The sequence below is a fragment of the Pipistrellus hanaki genome (genome assembly GCF_964339955.1).
Source record: "Pipistrellus hanaki genome assembly, chromosome: 16".
In the NCBI taxonomy this organism is placed as follows: domain Eukaryota; kingdom Metazoa; phylum Chordata; class Mammalia; order Chiroptera; family Vespertilionidae; genus Pipistrellus; species Pipistrellus hanaki.
Genome location: NC_140518.1, coordinates 28,443,883 through 28,468,852, shown reverse-complemented (window position 1 = coordinate 28,468,852; position 24,970 = coordinate 28,443,883). Strand labels below are relative to the sequence as shown.

The 24,970-nt window shown below is 46.2% G+C and overlaps 2 protein-coding genes across 6 annotated transcripts in view; both read left to right on the top strand.

Moving 5' to 3' along the window:
- ADAP2 (ArfGAP with dual PH domains 2) overlaps positions 1-3,258 on the top strand; it is a 33,880-nt gene extending 30,622 nt beyond the window's left edge. For all 4 annotated transcript variants that reach the window (XM_084862777.1, XM_084862776.1, XM_084862775.1 and 1 more), the window contains one exon: positions 276-3,258. In XM_084862777.1, the coding sequence (XP_084718903.1) occupies positions 276-310 (35 nt within the window). In that variant the 3' untranslated portion in view covers positions 311-3,258. The remainder of the gene's footprint in view (positions 1-275) is intronic.
- Positions 3,259-6,561: 3,303 nt separating this feature from the next.
- RNF135 (ring finger protein 135) lies at positions 6,562-22,691 on the top strand. 2 transcript variants are annotated; one of them, XM_084862765.1, is made up of 5 exons: positions 6,564-6,979; positions 11,056-11,199; positions 14,349-14,529; positions 17,308-17,385; positions 18,745-22,691. In XM_084862765.1, exons 1-5 carry the CDS (start codon positions 6,626-6,628, stop codon positions 19,272-19,274), a joined length of 1,287 nt encoding a protein of 428 aa, XP_084718891.1. In that variant the 5' UTR covers positions 6,564-6,625; the 3' UTR covers positions 19,275-22,691. The 2 variants fall into 2 exon arrangements, with proteins under 2 accessions (XP_084718892.1, XP_084718891.1); XM_084862766.1 differs by lacking the exon at positions 17,308-17,385 and having other exon boundaries at positions 6,562-6,979.
- The last annotated feature ends 2,279 nt before the right edge of the window (positions 22,692-24,970 follow it).

Genomic DNA, 24,970 nt, shown 5'->3' with positions numbered 1-24,970 from the left:
GAAATATCACTGATGAGAGAGAATCATTGATCAGCTGCCTCCTGCATGCCCCACACTGGGGATGGAGCCCAAAACCTGGGCATGTGCCCTTGTCCGGAATTGAATCTGGGACCCTTCAGTCCACAGGTCGATGCTCTATCCTGAGCCAAATTGGCTAGGGCTCCTGACCATTTTTTTTTAAATTCTGGTTCCCCCTGCCCTGCGCTGTTCCTTCCAGCCTGGAGGACAGGATGGGCATGGCCACCCCCTCATCCCTCTTCTTTTCCCTCTTGCAGCTGCATCAACAGAGAGTGGCCACAGCAGCAGGTGACCCGCTGGCCAAGGACCTGGCTGGCCACAGGCCTAGGAGCTCTTGCGGGAAGGAGACGTTCTCGGCTCGGCCTTGGTTACCCAGCAGGAGTGCCCTGTAGTTGGCAGCCATCACTGGCAGTGAACTCTGCCAAGACTACAGCTTTGGCCTTTACCCACCAGCTCCCTGGGCCTCACCACTGCCCAGTCTTAAGGCCCAGGACATCTCCAGTGAAGGCACTGCCATGGGAGGGCACCCACAGCATCACTCAAGTGGCATGCTTGCCCCCAAACAGTATAATCTGACTCAACCATGAGGAAATAGACAAATCTATTCTGTAAAACAGCTGGCCTGGACTCCTCAATGTCAACATTGTGGCAGATAAAGAAGTGTGCAAACTGTTTTAGTTACAGGTGACTGGAGAGCAATGCCAGGCAATGTGTGATTCTTGATTGGATCCTGGATTTAAAAGTAAAAACAGCATAAAGGACATAAATTTGAATATGGATGTTTATTAGCCAACAGTATTATGAGACTGTGATAATGATGTTGTATTTATGTAGGAGAATGCTCTTGTCCTTAGGGGATATGCATTAAAGTGGCCAGGAGTAAAATATAACAATTTTCAGTCTACAACTGACTCAGCAAAAATAACCATGTGTAGAAGTATATGTAGAGTATATACATATATATATATACATATATACATATATATACTATACATATGGAAGAAGATGGAGCATTATACACACACACATACACATATATACATATATCTATAATATATCAGGGGAGAGAGACAGAGCTGCTGTGTAAAATGTTAGCAACTGATGAATCCAAATCAGCATTTTTCAATCTTTTTCATCTTTCTGCACACATACACTAATTACTAAAATTCTGTGACACACCAAAACATGTATTATTCTTTGTGTCCCAACTGGTGTGGCTCAGTTGGTTAGATGTCATTGTGAGCACCAAGAAGTTGCCAGTTCAATTCCCAGTCAGGACATGAGCCTGGGTCGTGGGCTTGATCCCCAGTAGGGTGTGTGCAGAAGGTATTGGATTGATGTTTCATTCTCACATCAATGTTTCTCTCCCTCTCCCTTCCTCCCTCTCACTCAAAAAATTTTAATTAAAAAAACGTCCACATATTGTACTTTTTACTGATCTGACCAAAACAAGGTATAATTTTGACTCATTCATATCAGACGACTATTACTGTGTTGGGTCATTTTTTTTTTTAATTTGACTGTCTAAAAGAAAAGAGGTCAGTGCCCCTGACCAAATAGTCAGGTATTGCATATTTTAGATTTTTTTTTTTTTGCAGCACATGGGTTGAAAATAGCTGATGTAGATGAGGTAGAGATAGGTTTGTATTGCCCTCTTCATGCAAACTTTCTATGGATTTGAGTGTTCTGTCCAGCCAGGGTGCCTCAGTGAGCCATGAATCAAGAGGTCACCAGATTCCCATGTTTCTCTCATCAGTGTTTTTATCTGCCTACCCCCCTCCCTTCTCTCTCTAAAATCAATAAAACCATGTTCAAATGAAAAGCTTAGGGGGAAAATTGAAAAAAAAAATGTTTTTATCAACTTTAGAGAAGAGAGGAAAGGAGAGAGAGAGGAAGATCAGTTGGCTGCTTCCTACAGGTCCTCTCCTGGGGATCCAGCAGGAACCCCGGGCATGTACCCTGACTGGGAATCTAACCATCCCGGCAGCCTTTTGGAATATGGAACGACACACAAAGAAGTGGTTGTTTTAAAACATTAAAAAAAACCCCCAAAACCATCCACTTTTCTCTGCTACAAATAGTGTTTTCATGAATCAGCAATGTCCCATCTTTGCGCACATTTTAGAAGACGTGAAAACCTAGTTAATACAAAGAAACGATGTCCGCATTGCTCATCACAGCCCTGGAAGGAAAGACGGCAGCCAGGCAGACAGCTCCACCAGGAGCCCAGGGCAGAGCGCTAGCAACCCACGTGTCAGGTCTCCCTCCCCCACCTCCGTGCCTCCGTTTTCCCCATTCAAGTGAGGAAACGATACTAGCTATGGAAATTCAATGGAAGAGGCAAGTACTTCTTTCCTTTTTTTTTTTTTTTGTTGAAATTTTTAATTAAGGTTTTATATGTGTACATATCTTACCATGCCTCCCCCACTCCCATACATGTCCTCCCTCCCCAGAGCTTTGCATCCATTGGTTATGCTTATATGCATGCATACAAGTCCTTCGGTTGATCTCTTATCAAAGCAGCAAGTATTTCTGAGCACCTCCGAGGTGCCAGGTTCTGTGCCAAGCCCTGGGCACAGGCAGGAACCAGAGGACATGGTCCCTGCTGTCACCAATGGCAGGCTGCTGGAGGCCACCTTTCCACAGGGCAGCCGAGAAGGAGGAAGGACAGGCTGCTCTGGGAGCACGTGGCAATAGGGCTGGTTTACCCTAACGGAGGGGGAGTGGGGAGCCGCCTCCTCCGGAAAAGTGAGGTGGAAGTTGAAACCTTAAAGCTCCTGGAGGTGAGTCAAAAGGACAAGGATGAGGAAAACCCGCTAGGCTGAGGCGAGAAGATGTTCCATGCCCTGAAGATGGGAGAGGGAACTGGAGTAAAGCTGGAGTGGCTGGAATGAGGCAGGAGTCGGCCACCAAGGTCTCTGCTTTATGACTTGTCCCTTCCAGGGATGTGTAGAAAGACACAGGGTGTTCCCTCTACATTTCGCTGGAGACCTAGAGGGTTGGGAAGCTCTTAGATTCTCTGCTTTTTTGTGGTATTTTCCTTTGGGGAGACTCCCTGCGCGCGCGCACACACACACACACACACACACCGCAATCAGAGGACAAGCAGCAGCAGCAGCCAGGGGTCGTTTCTGCGTCTTCCTGACTGCCGATAGAGATGGGGCTGCTTCCTCCTTTGGCTCCTAAAACACCTTGAAAATGCCTGTTTCAATACCTGCTGGGCTGTATATTAAGGGTCAGGTTACTGCCCCCCCCCCCCCCCCGGGCTCCTGTAAGCTCTGTTGGTTGTATTGAGGATGGAAAAATAAAGGCACAGTTCTGCTTTCAAGGAACCTATGGTCTAGGAGGGAGGAAAGAGAAACAGACAGTAACAAGCTACTTGAGAGAAATGTGGATTCTTAGAAGCCCCTCAGAAGGGCAGAGAACAGACCCAGGGATGGAGATCAGTCCCAGTGAAATGGAGTGCCTGGTTTTAGTTGGTTTCTAGGGCCTGGCTGGATCTCGGTCATTGGATTCCCCGAGGATTCCTCTGTATGCTTACATGAAATCCTCTTCTCCCTTTTGACTTGTTAGAACAAGGAAGTTTCTTTTATTTGAGCCAGTTCTGCCTAATAAAGAGTTATATTTATGCTGAGTCCTAAAGAATGAAGAGAAGATACTTGGGTGAGGGTGGGGGGAGGAGGAAAAAGAAGTGTGTGTACAAAGGCCCAGAGATTAAGAGAGAACATGGCCTGTTCTGGAATCTTCAAATGGTCAAATACGGCTGGAGCACCGGTCGTGGGGAAGGCGAGGAGTGAGAACAGGTTAGACCGGAGGAGGGTCTGTTGCCCAGTGGTGGTGTAGCTAATTCAGAACAACCATTCCGCAGGTGACAATTAGAAACTGTACAGGCTATGACAAAACAATTATCCGAGGGCCCTGGAAAACCACCTGAAGCAGGACGAGACCGAGAGAAGTGGCCACTAGAAAGCAAGGGTGAGTTTTTCATTGTTTAGAATCTAAACAATGAAAAACTCACCCTTGCTTTCTAGTGGCCACTTCTTTAGATGTTCACTTCAGGGCAGGCCCCTGTGAGTGCCTCAGAGGGTCACTGAAACGCTGATGGAAACCTGCAGTCTCACTGATGGAAAAATAGAGGACAGAGTTTATGGTTGTTCAAAGGTCCACTATTCATCTGTCAGGGTAGGCTAGGTTCTGCTGCAGCAACAAGCACCCCCTAAACCTCAGTTAACATATCCCAAGTTTATTTCTTTTCTTTACTACATGCCCTACAGTGGATTGGCAGGGTGTCTGCTCTTCTTAGCCACTTAGAGGCTCAGGCCACCACACAGGCCACCACACACCGGCTTCATCTCCATAGCAGGGCAGCTGGCAGAAAGAGATACAATGATACTAGCTTTTTAAGCTGATGGGAAGTTAAGTAGTATTTTTGTGTGTTTCAAGAGGGCCGTGGAAGTGCAATCCTACCAGGTGCCTAGAAAGGGAAAGAGTTGGAAGCTTTGATGAACAGCACTAAAAGATACGTTTTATTGACTACTACTGGCAATTTCAAGTATTGGAAATGCAAGGACAGAAAAACAGGCCTGCCTTTTTTCTTTGCTGTAGCCTTCTACAGCTTGTGAGAAGCACCTACTTCTTAAATCCCAAGATTGTTAGCTCCTCTGACTCAGAACAGCCCCTCTGTTCAAGACAAGTCACTATCAAGGCTACATTTTTGCATACTCTTCCTCCCTGCTGTTTTTACAACTAAGGGATAATTTGCATCAAGAATTCTCTTGTTAGTAGAAAGTTCCCCCTACCCCACCCTCTTCAAACAAGCCTCTTCTGAACTCTTCATAACTTTTACACATGTTTTTACAGGCTTGGGAAAAATATTGATAACACCCCTCTTTAGAACAGCTGCCTAGATAATCTCCTAAAAAAAAGCAAACTTCTCAGAGACAACCACCCCCCCCCCCACCCCCATATCTACTCAATTTCAGCCCCCAAATCCTCTTTCCTTATTACCTAGCAACTGTAGCCAAGGCTTTAAAAGGCGGAGCCACTTTTTGTTTCTTGCCTTGTATTGAATAGCAATGCACTGGCTCTTTCCCTTGGGGAAAGTAAAATAAACTTTCTCTCTGCTTCTCTCTCAACACTCAGTATGAATTCTTTCACCCCTCCCACCCCCCAAAACAAACCCCTCACAACTAACAGGAAATAGCCACACATTTGTATTATCTGGTACCTACTTTGAGACCATGTAAGACGGGGGTAAAATATAAGACAGTATTAGTTCATTTCAACAGATCAGAGGAGGTGGGGAAAGTCTCTGCCACTCAGGCCTGGCAGTTCCTTTGCCTCTGGGCCTTTGGAGAGGATTTAATGCTCTTCAGCTCCAGCGTTTTCTGGTTGTGATGCGCTTAGGACTGGCGTAAGAGAGGAGGAAGAAAGCAAGCCCCCGCCTGGAACCAGATAAGCAAGCTGCAAGAAAACAGACTGACTAGTCACTAGTGCTTTCGCCAGGATGCCTGTTGGGTAATGTGCTTTCCACCAGCAGAGGGCAGTAAGGAGACAGCGGCACAATCCTGCCTTGTACTAGCGGTTTTTAAAGTCTAGCCGCTCAGCTTTGTACGTTTGACTTAGCGTGTGTGTGTGTGTGTGTGTGTGTGTGTGTGTGTGTGTGTGTGTGTGTTAAAAATACCAGTGCTGGGGCTCCATCCCAGACAATGAAATCAGACTCTCGGTGGGGAGCCGAAACACTGGTATTTTTCTTAAATTAAATCTTTATTGTTGAAAGGGTTACATATGTCCCCTTTCCCCCCAACAGACCCCCCCCCCCACCAGCTCGCCCACCCTCCCCGCCCTCGTCCCAGCCCCAGGCCTTCAGCACCCGATTATCTGTGTCCAGGGGTTGGTTATGCATATACGCATACAAGTCCTTTGGTTGATCTCTTCCCACCCCCCGCCTTCCCCCTGAGATTCTACAATCTGTTCCCTGCTTCCATGTCTCTAGATCTATTTTTTGTTCATCAATTTACCTTGTTCGTTAGATTCCACATATGAGTGAGATCATGCGACACTTGTCTTTCTCGGACTGGCTCATATCGCTTAGCATAATATTCTACACTGGGATTTTTAAAGCATGTCACTTAATAGATACTAACATATTACTGTTTTTCCTAACCTTGTGCGCTGCCAATTCCTTACTGCTTGCTAAGGGGCTGGGTGACCCCTAGTGGACACATTCTTTTCAGCGTCTGGAATCGAATCCTCTTTCCCCCAAAACAGTCGGGGTTGCATTTTTACCGGGAAGACATCAAGCTGGAGGGAATCTTTGGTGGGCATCAGCGGGCTCCTAACGGTTTGGGGCGAGCTGGTTTCCTGGCGCAGGAGCTGCGGGGAGAGCCGGCCCTGCACACAGGGCGCCAGGCTGAGCGGTGCGCGCTCCCAGCCAGCTGTCCGCGGGAGGGGGGACCGGACCGAGGCGCGGACCGCCACCGGGAGGGGAGGAAGCAGAGAGGAGGAGGGGAGAGGAGGAACCGGCGAGGGGAGGGGCGAGGGAGGAGCCGGAGGAGACGTCGGGCGTCCCCAGAGTGGCCCAGCTTCCGGGCAGTGGCCGGGGACCATGGCGAGCCTGGACGACGGCCTGGCGGTGCCCGTGTGGCTGGCGGAGGACGACCTGGGCTGCATCATCTGCCAGGGGCTGCTGGCCTGGCCCGTCACGCTGCCCTGCGGCCACAGCTTCTGCCGGGGCTGCCTGCAGGGCCTGTGGGGCGGGCGCCGCCGCTGGTCCTGCCCCACCTGCCGCGAAGGCGGGGCGGAGCCGCTGCGGCTGCGGAAGAACACGCTCCTGCAGGACCTGGCCGACAAGTACAGCCGCGCGGCCGGCCAGCTGCAGGCGCCCCCGGCCGGGCCCGCGCCCCCCGCCCCCCGGCCGGCCCCCGGGCCCCCGCGCCCCGCCGCCACCGCACAAACCCGGGTAAGGTGGCGGGACCCTGGCTTCCCACTGGTCCCCTCTCCGGGGCGCTTCCTCCCTCCTCCTTTCTACTTTCACTTTGCTTTTCTCCACAGAAAAGAAGAACCCGCTCTTTGGAAAGTTTTAGGAAAATGGGAAGAAGCAGGGGAAAAAAACAAATTCCAATCTGAAACCCTTTCAATCTTGCTGCTGCTATACTTCTTGGCCTAGAGTTCCCTTTCTTTCCAGTCTTCCCACATTCTGTCTCTCTGAAAATGCTTTTGTCTGTGCAGAACTTGCCAGGTTAACCCTTTTTAAGCGTATAACTTAGTTAACTTGTGCAATGTTTGTGCAGCCATCACCACTTCTATTTCCAGAACTTTTGCATCACCACAAGCAGAAGCTCTGCCCACCAAGCATTAACTTCTCATTCGCTCCGCGCCCCAGCCTCTGGTACCCTCTACCCTGCTTACTGTCTCCGTGATTTTGCCTACTCTAGATAGTTCACATAAGTGGAATTCTGTAGTATCTGTGTCTGTGTGTCTAGCTTCCTTCACTTACAATCATGTTTTCAAGGTTCGTTCATGTTGTACCATGGGCCCAGACTTCATACCTCTTATTCTTCTCTTGTATGCATATGCCACATTTAAAAAAATCCATTCATACATCTCTGAGCATCTGGATGTTTCCACCTTTTGGCTATTGTAAGCGATGTTGTAGTGAATGCTGGTGTGTAAGTGTCTATTTTCAAAGTAGGAGGGGTCCAGTTCCCCCAGCGTTTGCTTCTGGCACTTAGGTGTTTCAACCCTAATCTTTTGCCTCAGACGTTTGCAAGTTGTAGTTCAGCTTGCAGCATCTGTGAGCCATGCCCACTGCCTTTTTGGCCTGAGCTCCGAGTCAGGTGAAACAAAGATGAGTGCCCTATGCCGTTCCTTGGGGCAGCCGGAAGCCCGGTTAGAACAGACATACATGACAGTTTGTGAATAAGGCATGTGCTGCTTTTCCAGAACAGGACCAGGGCCCCGGGCTAGGAATCTTGAATATTGTTACCAAGCCAGCGGGGAGAGGGGCAAGGACAAGAACTAGTAAAAACACCACAATGCTTTCCTACTGCCAGGCTGCTCTTTAAATTTTTTAAAAATTGATTTCAGAGAAGAAGAGAGAGATAGAAACATCAATGATGGGAGAGAATCATGGATTGGCTGCCTCCTGCATGTCCCCCAGTGGGGACAGAGCCAGCAACCCAGAAATCAGACCAGGACTTCCTGGGTTCATAGGTCAATGCTCAACCTCTGAGCTAAGCCCGGTTGCTCTTCTTAGAAACAGTGTTTTCCGGAGTTCTGACAGCCTGGAGCTGCCCAGGCCACCCTTTTGTTTTTCTCTGAGGTGCTTTTAAACAGAGCTGAGGTCTTGTTGTATGACCCAGGTTATGTCTTTTTTTTAATGAATTAATAGACATTATTTTTTAGAGCAATTCCAGATTTACAGAAAATTGAGCAGATAGTACAGGAAGTTCTCCTCACAGTTTCTGCAATTATTAACAATTTGCATTAATGTGGTACATTTGTCACAATTGATGAACCAATATTGATACTTTGTTAATTACTAAAATCCACAGTTTGCATTGGGGTTGTACAGTTCATTGGCTTTTGATAAATGTCTGAGGTCATGAATCTACAGTTATGGTTACCATGCAGTGCTACTGCTCGAAACACCCCCTGTGCTCCTTCTGTTTTACCCCCAAGCCAATCTCGGGCAGCTGCTGACCTTCTTACCATCTCTTTGCCTTTTCCAGAATGTCAGATAGTTGGAATCATACAGTATCTAGCCTTTTCAGTATCATACAGTATCTGGCTTTTTTCACAAAGCAAAATTAAGGTTTGTGGCTTGATAGCTCATTTTTTTTTTATTGCTCAATAATATTTCATTGCATGGATGTACCACAATGAAATATGGTACATTTTTGCCACTTTCTTGCCATATATATATATATATATATATATATATATATATATATATATATATATTTTTTTTTTTTTACAGAGAGGAAGGGAGAGGGTTAGAGAGCCAGAAACATCGATGAGAGAGAAACATTAATCAGCTGCCTTCTGCACACTCCCCACTGGGTATGTGCCCACAACCAAGGTACATACCCTTGACCAGAATCAAACCTGGGACCCCTGAGTCCGCAGGCTGACGCTCTATCTACTGAGCCAAACCAGTTAGGGCCCATTCACCTTTTGATGGACATATAGGTTGTTTCCATTTTTTCCCATTTATGAATAAAGCCTGTTCTCTATTTTTAGATGATAAATACAGCATTATCCCACAGCTTCTTAAAACTCATTGTTAATATAGTTTATAGTGATTGAATATCCATTCCATTGGCTTTTAAATTAAAATGATTGTCTTTGGATGGTAGGATAATAGATGATTGAAAACATTTCTTCTTTTTCATTCTGTGCGTTTTTAAAATCGGCCACAATAAGTGTGTATTTCTCTTATGGATAGAAAAAGCAATGCACTTATTTTTTTTTAAAGTCTTTAATTTGCTCAGGTGCCTGGATAAGGTCTCCCCTACAGAGTTCCTGCTGCTTGAATATTTGGGAATGGGGCTTGGATCTTTAAGAGCAAACAGTGTTAGCAGGGCCAGTCACCTCCCTCTCTAAAGTAGCCTGCTTATAACGGCCAAAACACATGCTATTTTGAGGGACCTGAGGGCTATTTAAGAGATGAAAAAGGCCCTGGGTCAATCCCAGCTTTTGAGGCTCCCGAAAAATTTAAAATATGACAAATGTCAAAACAAAGTTATAAAAAATTCTGGCTGATGGACAGTTGAGTGATGAATGCCTTGTTTCTGTGACTCCATTGGAGGCGATGCGGAGTTCTCCATTGTGGTCTGGTGACTGGCCTCAGGTCCTGCGGTTGTTGCCAAAATATGTTGGCTGCAAAGCTTACTCCCACGCCCAGCCAGGCAGCTGAGCACGTTAAGCTCTTTAAGTGGCGTTGTTTAGCACTCTCTTCTGAATGTTTTTAAAAATATATATTTTTATTGCTTTCAGAGAGGAAGGGAGAGGGAGAGGGAAATAGAAACATCGGTGATGAGAGAGTCATTGATCAGCTGCCTCCGTCACGCCCCACACTGGGGACTGAGCGAGAAATCAAACCGTGACCTCCCGGTTCATAGGTCAACACTCAACCACTGAGCCACACTGGCTGGGCTGAATGTTTTTTGTAATGTTAAAGATGCCAATCAACAAACAAAAAAGCTTTCATCTGTACATCACTCAAGACTCCAAGGGGAGTCTTGAACAGCTAGGTAGGTCTTTTTCCCCCGTGGAAGAGAAGGAGGGGTGTCACTTTCATTTCTGGACGGGACATAGGATGAATCAGAGGCAAGAGAGCAGCTTAAGCCCGAGCCACTTGCCTTCCCCTGCGCTGCTCACTTTATCAGCTGCCACCGACCCTGCCAGGCTCACACCCATGTCTTCTCTGACTTTCCTGGCTCACAATGACCCCTGGGCCTCCCTTCACACTTTACTCCCGTGCCCCCTTCCCCTCCCTCCCACGGATGGACTCCGCTCTCCTATAATGGCCACGGGACGATCTGTAAGGGAAAGGACAGCAAAAGGTGCGGGAGGCTCCCTTCTCGTCCTCTGAATGTTTTCGCCACTTCCTTGCCTGTCTCTTTGTCCAGGCTTCACACTATTTAGAGCTGATTCCTGGGTCCAGCTTTGGGTTCTGTTTGCTCTCTCTCTCTCTTTTTATTTTTTTATTTATTTTTTATAATAAGTCTTTATTGTTCAGATTATTACAGGTGTACCTCTCGCCCCTCCCCCAACAGCTCTCCTCCCCATGCCCTTACCCCAGTCACTGTCTGCATCCACAGGTGTAAGATTTTTGTCCAATCTCTTCCCGCACCTCTCAGACCCTCTCTCCCCTGAGAATTGTTAGTCCAATCCCTGTCTATGTCCCCGATTCTATTGTATTCACCAGTCCATTTTTGTTCTTCAGATTTTTTATTCACTTGATTTTTAGATTCACTTGCTGGTAGGTATGTATTTTATGTCTTTTTGTTGTTCTGCTTTGCTCTTTTAAAGGCGGCGGCACCGAAGAGCATCCCAGAGGCTGGTCGGGAGCTGGCAGAGCTGGTGGAGCGGCTTGTAGACATCGTCAGGAGCCTTCAGAAGCAGAGGCACCCCCCAGAATCTGGGCCGCAGAACCAGCTGAACGTCCTGGGCATGGTAGGTAGGCTCCGTGCGGCGAGGAAAGGGTGTGGCAGGAGGGAGGGGCAGCTCCCAACTGGGGCAGCGTGAACGTATTTTCAGTTGAAGGATGCAGGAAGTTTCTGCCAAACAGGGAGGCCTGGAGGTGTGATAGGGAAGCTTCAAGAGGCCCAGGTTCCATCCTTTCACTCCACCTAACCAGCTGTAAGATCACCAGTGGCCTCTATGTAAATCTTGCAGACATTTAATCCTCATCTTTAAAACAACAACAACTATATATATAATTGATTTTTCTTACAGAGGAAAGGAGAGGGATAGAGAGTTAGAAACATTGATCAGCTGCCTCTTGCACACTCCCCACCGGGGATGTGCCCACAACCAAGGTACATGGCCCTTGACTGGAATTGAACCTGAGACCCTTGAGTCTGCAGGCCGACGCTCTATCCACTGAGCCAAACCGGTTAGGGCTAAATAACTATATTTTTATTGATTTCAGAGAGAAAGGGAGAGAGAGAGAGAGAGATAGAAACATCAGTGATGAGAGAGAATCATTGATTGGCTGCCTCCTGCATGTCCCACCCTGAGGATTGCTCCTGCAATACCAGCATGTACCTTGACTGGGAATCGAACTGTGATCTCCAGGTACCTAGGTCGATGCTCACGCACTGAGCCACGCCATTCAGTAGCCTTTGGCACAGGTGACCACACCTTGGTCCTTGAAGCTTTCCTTTCCCTCAGCTTCTGCCCACGAGCCTTCCCGTTTCTCTCTGGCTGCTCCTTTCAAGCCTGTTTTTCAGGCTCACTCTCCTCGGCTTAGCAATGAAATGTTGAGATTCCGCAGGGCTCATCTGTGGGTCCCTTTCTCTTCCCCACATCCATGGCTTTAATGAGCATAAACATAGCTCCGGCCCGGCCACTTGTCTGAGCTCTAGGCTGGTATCTTTTTCTCATTGTCTCCTCTTAACATGCCCCACACTGTTTTTCAGAGGGGACTCCCCAGCTGACTGGCACTGTTATTCTTCCAAGGGCACAAGCCAGACACCTGAGAATCATGTCACCTCCTTCCTCACCTGCCAGAACATCTCTCGAATCTGTTTACTACTCTTTTCTTTTTTAGTTTTTCAAATATATTTTTATGTATTTCAGAGAGGAAAGGAGAGGGAGAGACAGAAACATCAATGATGAGGGGGAATCATTGATTGGCTGCCTCCTGCACACCCTACACTGGAGATGGAGCCCACAACCTGGGCATGTGCCCTCATTGGGAATTGAACTGTGATCTCCTGGTCAATGTTCAACCACTGAGCCATGCTGGCCGGCTCTATTTACTACTCCAGAGCTTCCTTGAGAATTCTCTAATTAATCCAAGCTGATAATCACATCTTGCCTGGATTGCTACAGTAGCCTCCTAATTGCTCCATTCTACCTGCTCTAGTCTGCTGTCCTCGGGGTCATCAGAGTGACCTCTCAAATGCAAATCTGATCGAGTAACTCCAACAAACGCTTAAAACACTCCAATGGCGTCTGCTGTGCAGGATTCATCCTCACAGAACCAACAAGAGCCTGTAGGATTCTGGCCCTGCCTGCCTCTCCCATCTCATTTCACCCCGCTCTTCCTGGCGCATCAGGTCCCAGCCGCTGGCCCACATCTCTCCCTCTAGGGCTGTGGTTGGCAAACTGCGGCTCCGCCAGCCACATGTGGCTCTTTGGCCACTTGAGTGTGGCTCTTCCACAAAATACCATGGTCTGGGCGAGTCTATTTTGAAGAAGTGGTGTTAGAAGAAGTTGAAGTTTAAAAAATTTGGCTCTCAAAAGAAAATTCAATCATTGTACTGTTGATATTGGGCTCTGTTGACTAATGAGTTTGCCGACCACTGTACTAGGGTGTTGTCATACTTTTCCCCACCACAGGTGCATTCTTTAGCCCTGTCACCTAGGGAATGCCTGCTTATCCTTCAAACCCCAAGGAGATGATCACTTTCTTGGAAAACCCTTCACTGCTTTCCTTGAACAGGTCTCCCCTTCCCCCATTAGAGGCTCTCTCTCATGATCCCATATAACTTGCATGTGCATCCGTTAGCACAGCCACAATTTATTCATGTCTGTCCTCCCTCTTCTCTGGCACTGGACACTAAGCGTCATGAGGGTGGGGACCTTGAAGGCTTTTCTTTTGTTCACCCTGTATCCCCAGGCCTGGCACTTCCCACTGCTAGACACTTCCCACTGAATGAGTGACTATGTGGGACTTTAGGGATGTAACATTAGTATTATGACTTGGGCTAGTTATTTCATCTTCCTGAATCTCAGGTTTCTATCTGTAAAATAGGAATAATGAGGCCGGCAACCTTATTATTTGGATGGGATTAAAAGGGATCGTGTAAAAAAAAAAAAAGTGCTTTAGCAATGAGAAAATGTAGGGCAAGACAATGAACTATGGCAAATTTTAGCTAACCTTCCTGAACATTAGCTCCTTCTTTTGCAAAGTGGGGATAATAAACCTACCTTGGAAGGTTGTTATGCAAATTAGAGGTGAGCAAGTGGAAGGCACTCAGTAAGTGGTGCCTGCTACTGTTATGATTGGTGAGAAAAGTGGGCGATGGCTTATGCAAGGCGGGGAAGGAAAGTCTGGTGCTGTAGGTGGGAAGTAGCGGGTGGGAGTCTGTGTTGGGGACTCATAGGACCTGAAGTTAAAGAAAATCCATGAGCATGGGTTGAAGGCCCCAGAGAGCTGGGCCTGGGTGAGAAGATATATGATATGATAGCAGTCTGGGGGAGATTACTCTAGCCTGTGGGGCGTATCTCAGTGACTGTCTGCATTATTTATTTTGTAAATCATATGGGCCTAACAACTTTTGACTTGTTTTAGTATTACTTAAGAAATTGATATTTATTGTACAAAAAGACTAGAAAACACATAGCAGTTTAAAGAAAATAAGTGAGAATCATCCATCACCCCACCACTCTTTAATATTTTTTGCTGTTTTATGTATTACTCCAGATTATTTTCAAGGTGTGTATTTTGAGGGCCTCATTATATTAAAAAAAACAAAAAACAAACTCCTTAGGAGGTAAGTGGAAAATTATAGACGGGTTGCAAAACTGGAGTATACTATTTGATGCATTCCTGGGAAACTTTCTTTTCTTTTTTTATTCATGCTTCTCAACAGACTTTTTCTGGTGGGGTGGACCATTCCTTGACGTCTCCAAAGCTAGCGACTTCCAACAGAGCTGAGGAAAAAATGAGAGACATTCTGCATGACCTCGAAGACATCCGGGGGAAATTGCAAGAAAGCTTCACATTGCAAGAAAGCTTCCCGGGGAAAGAGCTGCGTGAAGAACAGAGGCAGGGTGAGTTGATTCTCCTTGGGGAGGAGGATTAACTACGGAAATTGGGAGGAAGCACAGAGTGCTCCAGGGCTTTGTTGTCTGGGGATATGACCCCAGGGCCCCGCTGCATCGTCACTGCAGTGTATGTGAGGAGAGAACGGGCTGAGGCATTTTGTGACTGGCTGTGTTTTTGGAAGTGACTGGAGTTGTAATGTAACACAGGCCTTGATGAGAAGGAACTCATTTTCTAAGGCTTGTACATCAAACTGGACCAGGTTTTGCTGGTTCGGTTCCCGGTCAGGGCACAGGCTGAGGTGGCAGGTTCATTTCCATAAATCCACCATCTTCACCGCTTTCAAGCATACAATTCAGTAGTGTTAAGTACATCGACTTTGTTGTTCAACAAAGCCCCAGATCTTCTTAATTTTGCAACAATGAAACTCTATATTGTTTAAAAGTAACTCCCCACCCCACATTCCACTAGGTACCAGATAGAAGTGGAATCACACAGCTAATGTTTTTTGTGACTGGCTTATTTCACTTAGTATAATGTTTCCAAGAGTCATCTGTGTTGTAGCATGTGTCAGAATTTTCTTCCTTCTTAAGGCTGAATAATATTCGATTATATGAATATAGCACATTTTATTGACCCATTTAACCAACAATGGACACTGGTTGCTCCCACTTCTTGGCTATTGTGAATAATAAAGCTCTGAATAAGGGTGTGTAAATATCTCTTCAGGATCCTGCTTTCGTTCTTTTGACTATGTGCCCAGAAGTGGAATTGCTGGATCATACGGTAATTCTGTTTTAAAATTTTGAGGAATTAAGTATATATCTTATAGTATTCTTTAAAAATTCAACTTATAACATTTAAGTATGCCTTAGCAAGTATGATATAGTTATTTCTTTGTGATTATGTTGTTTTTGATTTGGACCAGTCCAGAACATTTTTAAAGCAAAGGATCTGATATATCTCCATATCCTAAAACATCATTTCCTGAAGTAATCACAGGATTAAAAAAAAAAATATATATATATATATATATATATATATATATATATATATATATATATTTTAATTTATTTCAAAAGGAGAAAGGGAGGCGGGGAGAGAGAGAGAGAGAGAGAGAGAGAGAGAGAGAGAGAGAGAGAAAGAAACATCGATGATGAGAATCAGATCGGCTGCTTCCTGCATGTTCCTTACGGGGGACCAAGCCCAAAACTCAGGCATGTGCCCTTGATCAGGAATTGAACCTGGGACCCTTGAGTCCACAAGCTGATGCTCTATCCACTGAGCCAAAACAGCCAGGACGTTACAGGATTGTTTTAAAGGCAATAGATAGTGTTTTTCAAGTCAGTGCTTTAACAGTTGTCAAGCAATTTGACTGGCTCCTCACAATGATTCCCTTTGGTCCTCTGTCAGTACTCCACATGCTGCCGTGGACATCGCATTTTATGCAGAACAATTTTACTTAAACAGAATAGTGCCATATTATTATTTTATATTCCCAAGGGTCCTGGCTACATTTAAAGAAAGAAAAAGGCTGGCCCTAGCCAGCTTGGATCAGTGAATAGAGTGTCAGCCTGCAGACCGAAGGGCCCCATATTTGATTTTGGTCAAGGGCACATACCTTGGTGGCAGGCTTGATCCCCGGCCCTGGTAGGGGTATGTGCTGGAGGCAACCAATAAATGTTTCTCTCTCTCTCTGTCTCTCCCCCTCCCTTCACTCTCTCTAATAATCAATGGGAAAAATATACTTGGGTGGGATACAAATGGGGGAAGATTTTGCCTTCATAGTCTGCACTGTGACATTACTTTCTCTTCCTCTACCTACTCTGTGGGCATTGGAAGCACACAGTAGCTTTAAGTTAACAATTAAACTTTAGTTCATCGAGAGGGAGGTAGGAAGTGTCAGTGAGTTGAAATGAATCTCACACCAACTCACGTTTCCCAGTTTTTGTAACAGTTTAAAGTAGGGGTGTCGAACTCAATCAGAGAAGGGGCCAAAATCTAAAATCCAGCCTAAATCGCGGGCCGAATGGTTTACTGAACAGTCATAAACTGACAATGTCATAAACTGACAGCGGAGTGCAGTGATGACAGCGCGGTGCGGGCCACATTGCAAGGCCTGGCGGGCTGGATTTGGCCCGCGGGCCTTGTGTTTGACACATGTGGTTTAAAGCATTGAGCCCGGCCAGTGTGGCTCAGTGGTTGAGCATCAGACTATAAACCAGGAGGTCATGGTTTGATTCCCGGTCAGGGCACATGTCCAGGTTGCAAGCTTGATCCCCAGTGTAGGGCATGCAGGCGACAGCCAATCAGTGATTCTCTCTCATCACTGATGTTTCTGTCTCTCCCTCTCTGTTCCTCTCTGAAATCAATAAAAATATTAATAAATAAGATAAAAATAAAGCATTGATAATGGGGTTTGTGGATATTCTGGATGTCAGGGCACTGTTATTGCCTGGAACTGTATTCGTTAATTTACTTGCTAAATATGCATCGAGCACTTCCTATCTACCTGACAGGAGGTTTGGTTCTTAGAACATAGAGATGAACAAGGAGCAAGCAACGAGTTTAGAGTTCAGGGAGGAAATGGTAGGAAAAGGCCTAGTGAGAACCTGGGGCTGGACTTACCTGAGCTGGCTGCACTGCCTGGCCAAACCCTGACGCTAAATGTGCTGCTGCTGCTGCCAAGGAAGATAAGCCATCGCTCTGGTCATGTTGCTTAGATACCTTCTTCTTGCCCTTTTTAAACGAGACTTTTCCCCCTCCCAATTTTCTTGATTCCTTAGTTAAACCCCCGGAAGGTCTGCCTTCCTCCGCATGCCCACGGGCTGACCAGAGCCTCCTTGCATCCAGGTTTGTTCAGTGTAAGTATGTGGTCTGCTTGGAACTGGCTTTCGGCCGGCTGCAGAGGGGAGCTGGGAGAGGATGCTGCGTCCATCTCCTTGCTGCTAGGCCTCCCACCTCCCACGAGCCCTTCCCCTGGGGAGCTGATTACAAAGACAAAGGGAATGAAAAGCTCCCAAATTCCAGGCTAAACCAGACCCATGATCATTCAGAGCCCAGGCAATCTGTGGGCATCCATGCGGGGGCCACCACAGGCAGCCAACTACCCATTCCCCCATCCGATGAGTTACTGCTGCTGTCCCAGGCTGGCGTAGTCATGGAGAGCATGGATCCTGGTCCCGGGCTGCTTGGGTTTGACGCCTAGCTCCTGCTCACTAGCTCTGTGATCTTGGACAAGTTAGGTAACCTCCCCGAACCCCGGGTCCCTCACCTGTAAGATGGAGATAATAACAGTCCTTCCTTCCAGGGATTGTCCTAAGGGTTAGAGGAGTGGATGTGTTTAAATGTGTGCCTAGAGTAGAAATGCTGTGTACGTGTTCACATCTGTTTACTCAGTAGGACACAGTGTAAAATATACAACATGAATACACGATCCTTTAAAAAAAATTTTTTTTAATTGATTTTTTACAGAGAGGAAGAGAGAAGGATAGAGAGTTAGAAACATCAATGAGAGAGAATCATCGATCAGCTGCCTCTTGCACACCCGCTACCGGGGATGTGCCTGCAACCCAGGTACATGCCCTTGAACGGAATCGAACCTGGGACCTTTCAGTCCGCACAGACCGATGCTCTACCACTGAGCCAAACCGGTTTCGGCGAGTACATGATCCTAAATAAGGAAACTTACGTATAACTAGAGAGAGATGGACAGCCATGGTCATGTCATGTGCTGCAGGTAGAAGATGGTACATTAGAGAACAGCTAAAACACGGCGGCTACGGGGCAAAGCAAGAGGTGCCTTTTGGCTGGGTGGGATTCAGGGAGGGCTTCCCGGAAGAAGGTTCATGGTAAGCAGAGGTTAAGCAGGGAAAGGGGTATTGTTAGCAAGCATCAGGGGTAAGTACTACCCTGTTTCCCCGAAAATAAGACAGTGTCTTATATTAATTTTTTTCTCCCAAAGTTGCGCTAGGTTTTATTTTCAGGGGATGTCTTATCTTTCCATGCGCTAGGTCTTATTTTTGGAGGATGTCTTAATTTTGGGGAAACACGGTAGTACAGAGAGCAGCAAGTGTCTGACACACCTACATTAATGCCAGTCTGAGTAAGACTTTATCACACCAAGGATACAAAGCTGCTGTTTGCTCTTTGAGGACCTCTGAGCATGGGCAGTCCGTGCTGGCTGGTTATGTTCTTTTTTTTTTTTCTTTCTTCTTCTTCAGGGGCTATCAGTCCAACCTTTGACCCGGGGACCCTGTCCTGTAACCTGGAGGTGTCGGAGGATCGCAGGAAGGTGACTGTATGTCACATCCCACAGCTTTATGCCTGGAGTCACGACAGGTTTACGACCTGCCAGGTCTTATGCTCCCAAGCCTTCTCGTCTGGGCAGCACTACTGGGAAGTGGACACTCAGCAGTGCAGCCACTGGGCGGTCGGCGTGGCTTCCTGGGGGATGAGCCGAGACCAGATCCTGGGGAGGACCACGGACTCCTGGTGCGTGGAGTGGAAGGGGACCAGCCAGCTCTCCATGTGGCACATGGTCAAGGAGACTGTCCTCGGCGCAGAAAAACCGAGGGTGGTGGGCATCTGGCTGGACCTGGAGCGGGGGAAGCTTGCCTTCTACTCAGTGGCTAATCAGGAGACACTCCTGGGCGAGTGCCCAGTCTCCGCCTCCTCGACCCTGCACCCTGCCTTCTGGCTCTATGGTTTACATTCCGGAAACTCGCTGACCATCAGGCCAGTAAAGGCATAAAGGTTAAAATACGTTGGTTTCCTGTCCTCTTTCTCTGCCTTCGAGAATCCCACTCCCGAAGTTAAGGGGTGTGTGGTGAAGGCTTAACTCTGCAGAGTCCAGAGAAAGAAAGAAAGGGCCCTTGGATTGGATTGGCACCGGGAACGTAATCTCTAATCCTTTGGAATACCCTGCCTGGTAAGAGCGTTCACCTGGGGGCCTTGGGCCGGGAGGTATTGTCACCTTGACCTCGGGAGAGGCTGGAGACTGAGGTCAGCCACCTGTCTACCTGACCAACCTCCACGGAAAGCCCCGGGTACCAAGGCTTGGGTGCCTTTCCCTGGTTGACAGTAGTCCTTGCACATCGTCACACATCATTGCTGGGAGAATTGAGAATTGTCCATCGGACTCCACTGGGAGGGGGTAATTGGTGTCTCCTGGCTGCTGCCCTGTGTACCTTCTTTTTACTACTGATTTCAACATGTATATTTTCACTGTCATAAATGGTAACCATGAGTATAACAGCTCTGCTGTTGTTGATAAGCACTCAGTACCTCAGCTGCTAAGGGGCCCCACTGAGCGCTTACTGATAACAAGTGGAGAAGCAACGAGGGCAAGAGGACACACTTAGACTAAAAACACTGGTACTCGGCTCATCGGTGCTGTCATGGCGGGCTTGCTGAAGAAGGCCACCGGGTTTCCGGGATGAGCTGTATGTGAGAGTCCACATGAGAGGCTAAGAATATTGTACACAAAAATTCTTGATGTTCTTGAGCAAGTCTAAAAGTGCAGCATATAGGAAGTAGAGATTACAAATGAGAAGCTGGATATGGTTAAAGCAAAACCAGATGCTAGAAAATTAGAAGACTGACTTCAAGGTGGCCAAACAGAAGAAGTGATTCTTCAGCTGAAAATGAACTAAGTCTGGTGAGAACAATGGTACGGTGGAAACAATGGGAGCCTTTAGTGCAAGCATGTCAAACTCGCGGCCTACAGGCTGCAATTGGCCCACAATGAATATTTTTGCAGCCTAGCCAATATAATGGTATGTAAAAAACGTTGTTTTAAAAAAAATATATATTTTATTGATTTTTTACAGAGCAAGGGAGAGGAATAAAGAATTAGAAACATCGATGAGAGAGAAACACTGGATCAGCTGCCTCCTGGACACCCCCCCACTGGGGATGTGCCTGCAACCAAGGTACATGCCCTTGACCAGAATTGAACCTGGGACCTTTCAGTCCACAGGCTGACGCTCTATCCACTGAGCCAAACCAATTTCGGCTGTAAAAAACGTTTTGATAAAAATTTTATAGCTTAATTTTGACAAAATGCTGTTATACATAATTATTAATAACGAACCACAACGTTCGCTAGTGACTGATTACTACACTAAAATCATATTGCATTCATTTCCCTATGTGCCTTACCCGCAGGTGCACCATTTCTCTCCACTAATACCAGCGGCAAATATTTTAGCAGCTGATTGCCACGTCATTAGTTTGGGACTGACTTGTTTGGTGTGTGCAGCAGGAAATATTTTGCTTTCAGAAAACAAGAAAAACAGGTTTATTTGCGTTACGCTTATTAATTTGTGCAGTTATTCAGTGTCTGGTAAGTTAATGTTCAAGAAAAAATATTAATATTTATTTAAATGGGCTCTTATTTTATGTTAATGATTACTCATTTATTTCAGGCCTTTGTATTCAGCATGTCACTACTGAAATAAACCTACGTTTCTATGAAAATGTTTTTGTTTTTTTGAGGCCCACATAAGCTAAAACCTTGTTTATTTGGCCCGTGTTAGCCTTTGAGTTTGACATGCTTGATTGAGAAGGCAGAAAATATAACCACTGAATTTATGGTTTTGGGAGAAGTAGTTTTGAAACAGAATATTGTTAGTGCGAGTTAGTTGTTACTAACTGTGGAGAGTGGCTACAGCGTTTGGACAGGTTTAAGCCTGGGACTAATGAGAGGGCACCATCCTTTAATGGCAAAGTCACTTGCAAGCCCCAGCACAATTATAGCCAAAAGCTATGGTTACAAGCTTGACCTTATGATCCAAACGTGTGGTCCCATGTGACTGAATGATATGGACTGCGGGAGGTGCAGCAAGTAAACAAAGCTTGATCAGGTGCATGTGATTGAGTAGATTGGAAACCCAGGAGAACGTGGTAAACATCTTGACCACGCCCTTACTTTGCTTTGTGGAATCTCAGCTATAAAATAAAGACTCGGCTTGCAGGTTGGGCACTGTCTCTCCTTCAGAGAGAGCAGAGTTCCACCTAACACCCAGGTTTCTTCTCTTGTCTGTCTTTTCTAAATTCTTCATCACCCCCTCTCAGGTTCACCCATGGCCGTGCCAGCTTGGCCCAACTAACTATATTTCATAAGAAACAAAAAAGTGATGACAGATAAAAACTGGCTCCTTTGCAAGCATAGAAACTGGAAGTGAATATAGAAAGTCTAGAAATTCTGGGATTTACTGTGTTGAAGGGAATAATCATCTCTCATTTTCAACGTCTATGGGCTGTAAAATATCCTCAAAATAGGGCATAGCTTTAGGGGCAAAGCTCAAGACTAAAGGCATGGCTATGAGTACTCAGCCTTAACGTCAAGACCAAATCAAGACCATTACTCCCCTTGGTACGATCTCTGAGGAATGAAGACAGTTCCAGGGAATTCTGTTCGTTGGACAAAATGACTCAGGGAAAGGAAACTGCATGCCATTAAGCCCAGCAGTGCCAAACTACTTGAAATTATATGAAGAGAGAGAGAGAGCGAGCGAGTGAGCGAGCGAGCAGAGGGCATGTCTCAAGGCGAACTGTGAGCTCAGCTACTGACACTTCGTATTGTCCAGAGTGCTCCAGACACCGAAGAAAAATGGCAAAAAACGGGAACAGATGTTTTGGAGAAGAGGACGCCCTTATGGCTGGTAGGCCAGTGAAAAAATGTTTAGCCTCATTACGGGTCAGGAAAACCCAAATCCAGACAAGGAAGATATCGTAATTCAAAATAATTTGTTTAGAAAATAAAGGAAACTCCAAGTGTTGGAGGGACTGTGGATTGACAGGGTCTTGTAGGCATTGCTGGTATTTTTATGTAGCTACTTTGGAAAATGAATGGGACTCTCTTATAACAGTGAATATCTCAAACCAGCAATTTCACAGGTGTATATATGCCTAAGAGAAGTCTTGCTTATACAAAAATGGTCATAGCTGCACTGTTTTACGATGACAGAAATCTGGAGAAAACTCAAATGCCCACCAAGAGGGAGTGGATGAATAAATTAGTAGTGTCCTTAACCAATGAAATATCACACAGCAGTTAAAACAATGCATTTCAGTGACACCCAGTGATATGGATGTATATTAACAAAATACTATTGGGCAAAAGCAGTAAGTCCCTACAGTTATAAACAGTATGATGTCCTTTTAATAAAGTAAAAAGATATAAATGATAAGATATAAATTATAGTGATACATGAATTCAGGGTGTTGGTTACGTTGGGTTGGAGGAGTCGGGGAGAATGGTGTAGAGCGGTGGTCGGCAAACTCATGAGTCAACAGAGCCAAATATCAACAGTACAAAGATTGAAATTTCTTTTGAGAGCCATATTTTTTAAACTTAGACTTCTTCTAAGGCCACTTCTTCAAAATAGACTCTCCCAGGCTGTGGTATTTTGTGGAAGAGCCACACTCAAGGGGCCAAAGAGCCGCATGTGGTTCTCGAGCCCCAGTTTGCAGACCGCTGGTATAGAGGGAAAATAGAAGCAGGTTATTGTCCAGGCACTAGCGTTTGTTTTGAGTGATGGCTCACATGCGTTTATGGCATTGTTAAAAAGAACTGGAGCTTTTAAAAAGAGAGTTTTGATTGCTTTTTTAACGAAGTCATGGACTATGAGCGTTGTGAATCCGTAGAAGTCGGCTAGTTCTACTCCTTCACGTTTCCTTTACTCTCCCCACACCCAACCCATGTCAGTCCTGTCACAACACACCTGGCTTTGACCCCTTTGCACACACCCGTGCTGGTGGAAGCCACCCTCTCCTCTGCCTGCACTTCCTCGGTGGCCTCTTCCGTTCTCTGTTGCTCTGTTTTTCAGCTCTCTTCCCAATGCACTTAGATTAAAATTTAAGCTCATCATGGCCTGCCAGGCTTCACATGAGATGGTCCCTGACTTCCTCATAGGCGTCATGTCCTACAGACATGCTCACACAGGTTTTATATGCCATTCTCACTGACTTTCCTTCTCTGCATGTAGCAAATGCTGTCAGTACCCAGCTCATGTCCCTTAGCCAGGCCTTCCATCAACTGGCTTCAACCATGGAAGACGCCCTGCCCATGAACAGTGGGCAGAGGTGCCAGGGAGCGCCCTCACCAAGGACTGGCGGGCTTGGAGTACAAATAGCCTGCTTCTATGCTTCTTAGTGGGACAACTTAGGGGTAGGCTCTGCGCTGTTTCCCAAAGTGTCACTGGGAGATGCCATTTCAGTCACCTACAATGGAGCTGACTCGATTATCTTTTATTGACACACTAGAGGTCCAGTGTACAAATTTGTATAACAGTGGGGTCCCTCAGCCTGTCCTGCAGTATTATGCTGAAATCAGCTTTCTGACATCCCCCAAGAGGTCCTGGATTGCAAGAGGGTGAAGGCTAGGCTGAGGGACCTCACCGGTGCACGATCCGGGCCAGGGAGAGACTCGGGAGGCTGGCCAGCCTGGGAGGGTTCCAGGATGTGTCTGGCCTATCTTGCTCAGTCCTGATCGGCTGGACCCTAGCAGCAAGCTCATCTACTGGTCAGAACATCTTCCCTGTGGTGGTCAGTGCACATCATAGCAAGTGGTTATATCATTAGCATATTATGCTTTGATAGGTTGAACAGCAGACGGGAAGACGGGACACTTAGCAATATTAAGCTTTTATTATATAGGATCCTTCCTTACGTCCTTCCCCATCTTGGTTTTGCTCCCCTGCTCCCTTACTCATCTTTCCTGCACCTCCCAAGTAAACCATTTTCACTGAAATCTTGGCCTTGCACCTTATTCAGAGGCGGGTTACATTTGCACTCACCATTCTCTCTGCCGGGTGTGTTCTCTGTCATTCAGATCTCAGCTCAGGTGCCATCTCTTGAATCTCCCCACTAGTCCCCTTTGTTATTTCTTTTCATTGACTTATCCTATTTGAAATGATATTATTTATATAATTAGCTTGAAAATTGTTTCTCTCCCCCAGGTTGTTAGCTCTCTGGGGCAAGTGCCTTGTGTATTGTGGCACAATAAAGAGTGCCTGGCCCATGCTAGGCATCCTTTAAACATTTATTTACTTAGGGAATGAGTGTTCGTTTGTTTGTTTGTTTGGTTTTTTGTTTGTTTTTTTGCAGGGATGTCAGATGCTGCATCAGACCTAAGCTTTACAGCAGCTGCTTGAGTACACGCACTTCTAAGTGGCACAGCAATTGCTGGCGTGTACATGGAGACTGCTATTGTATTGTTGAGTGGTTGATTCTCTTCAGTGAGGTTAATCTGCTTCCAATGACTTTGAAATGATCACAATTGCTCGGCTAATTACAATCCCAATAAACTCTCCGTGAAAGCCTATCTTCGAAGTACCTCCAGCCCAATAACACTTAGAAGGAATTATCTGTGGTTGAAAGTAAGAAAACCACATTTATTTAATAAGGCTTCAATTCAACTTGTCTTTCCATTGATGTTCCTGA

Excerpts from the sequence above, each read along its gene's own strand:
- RNF135 (XM_084862765.1), top strand. The coding sequence starts at position 6,626 with ATGGCGAGCCTGGACGACGGCCTGGCGGTGCCCGTGTGGCTGGCGGAG. Across the intron at positions 14,530-17,307 it reads GCGTGAAGAACAGAGGCAGG|TTAAACCCCCGGAAGGTCTG; the intron begins GTGAGTTGATTC and ends TTGATTCCTTAG. Across the intron at positions 17,386-18,744 it reads TGCATCCAGGTTTGTTCAGT|GGGCTATCAGTCCAACCTTT; the intron begins GTAAGTATGTGG and ends CTTCTTCTTCAG.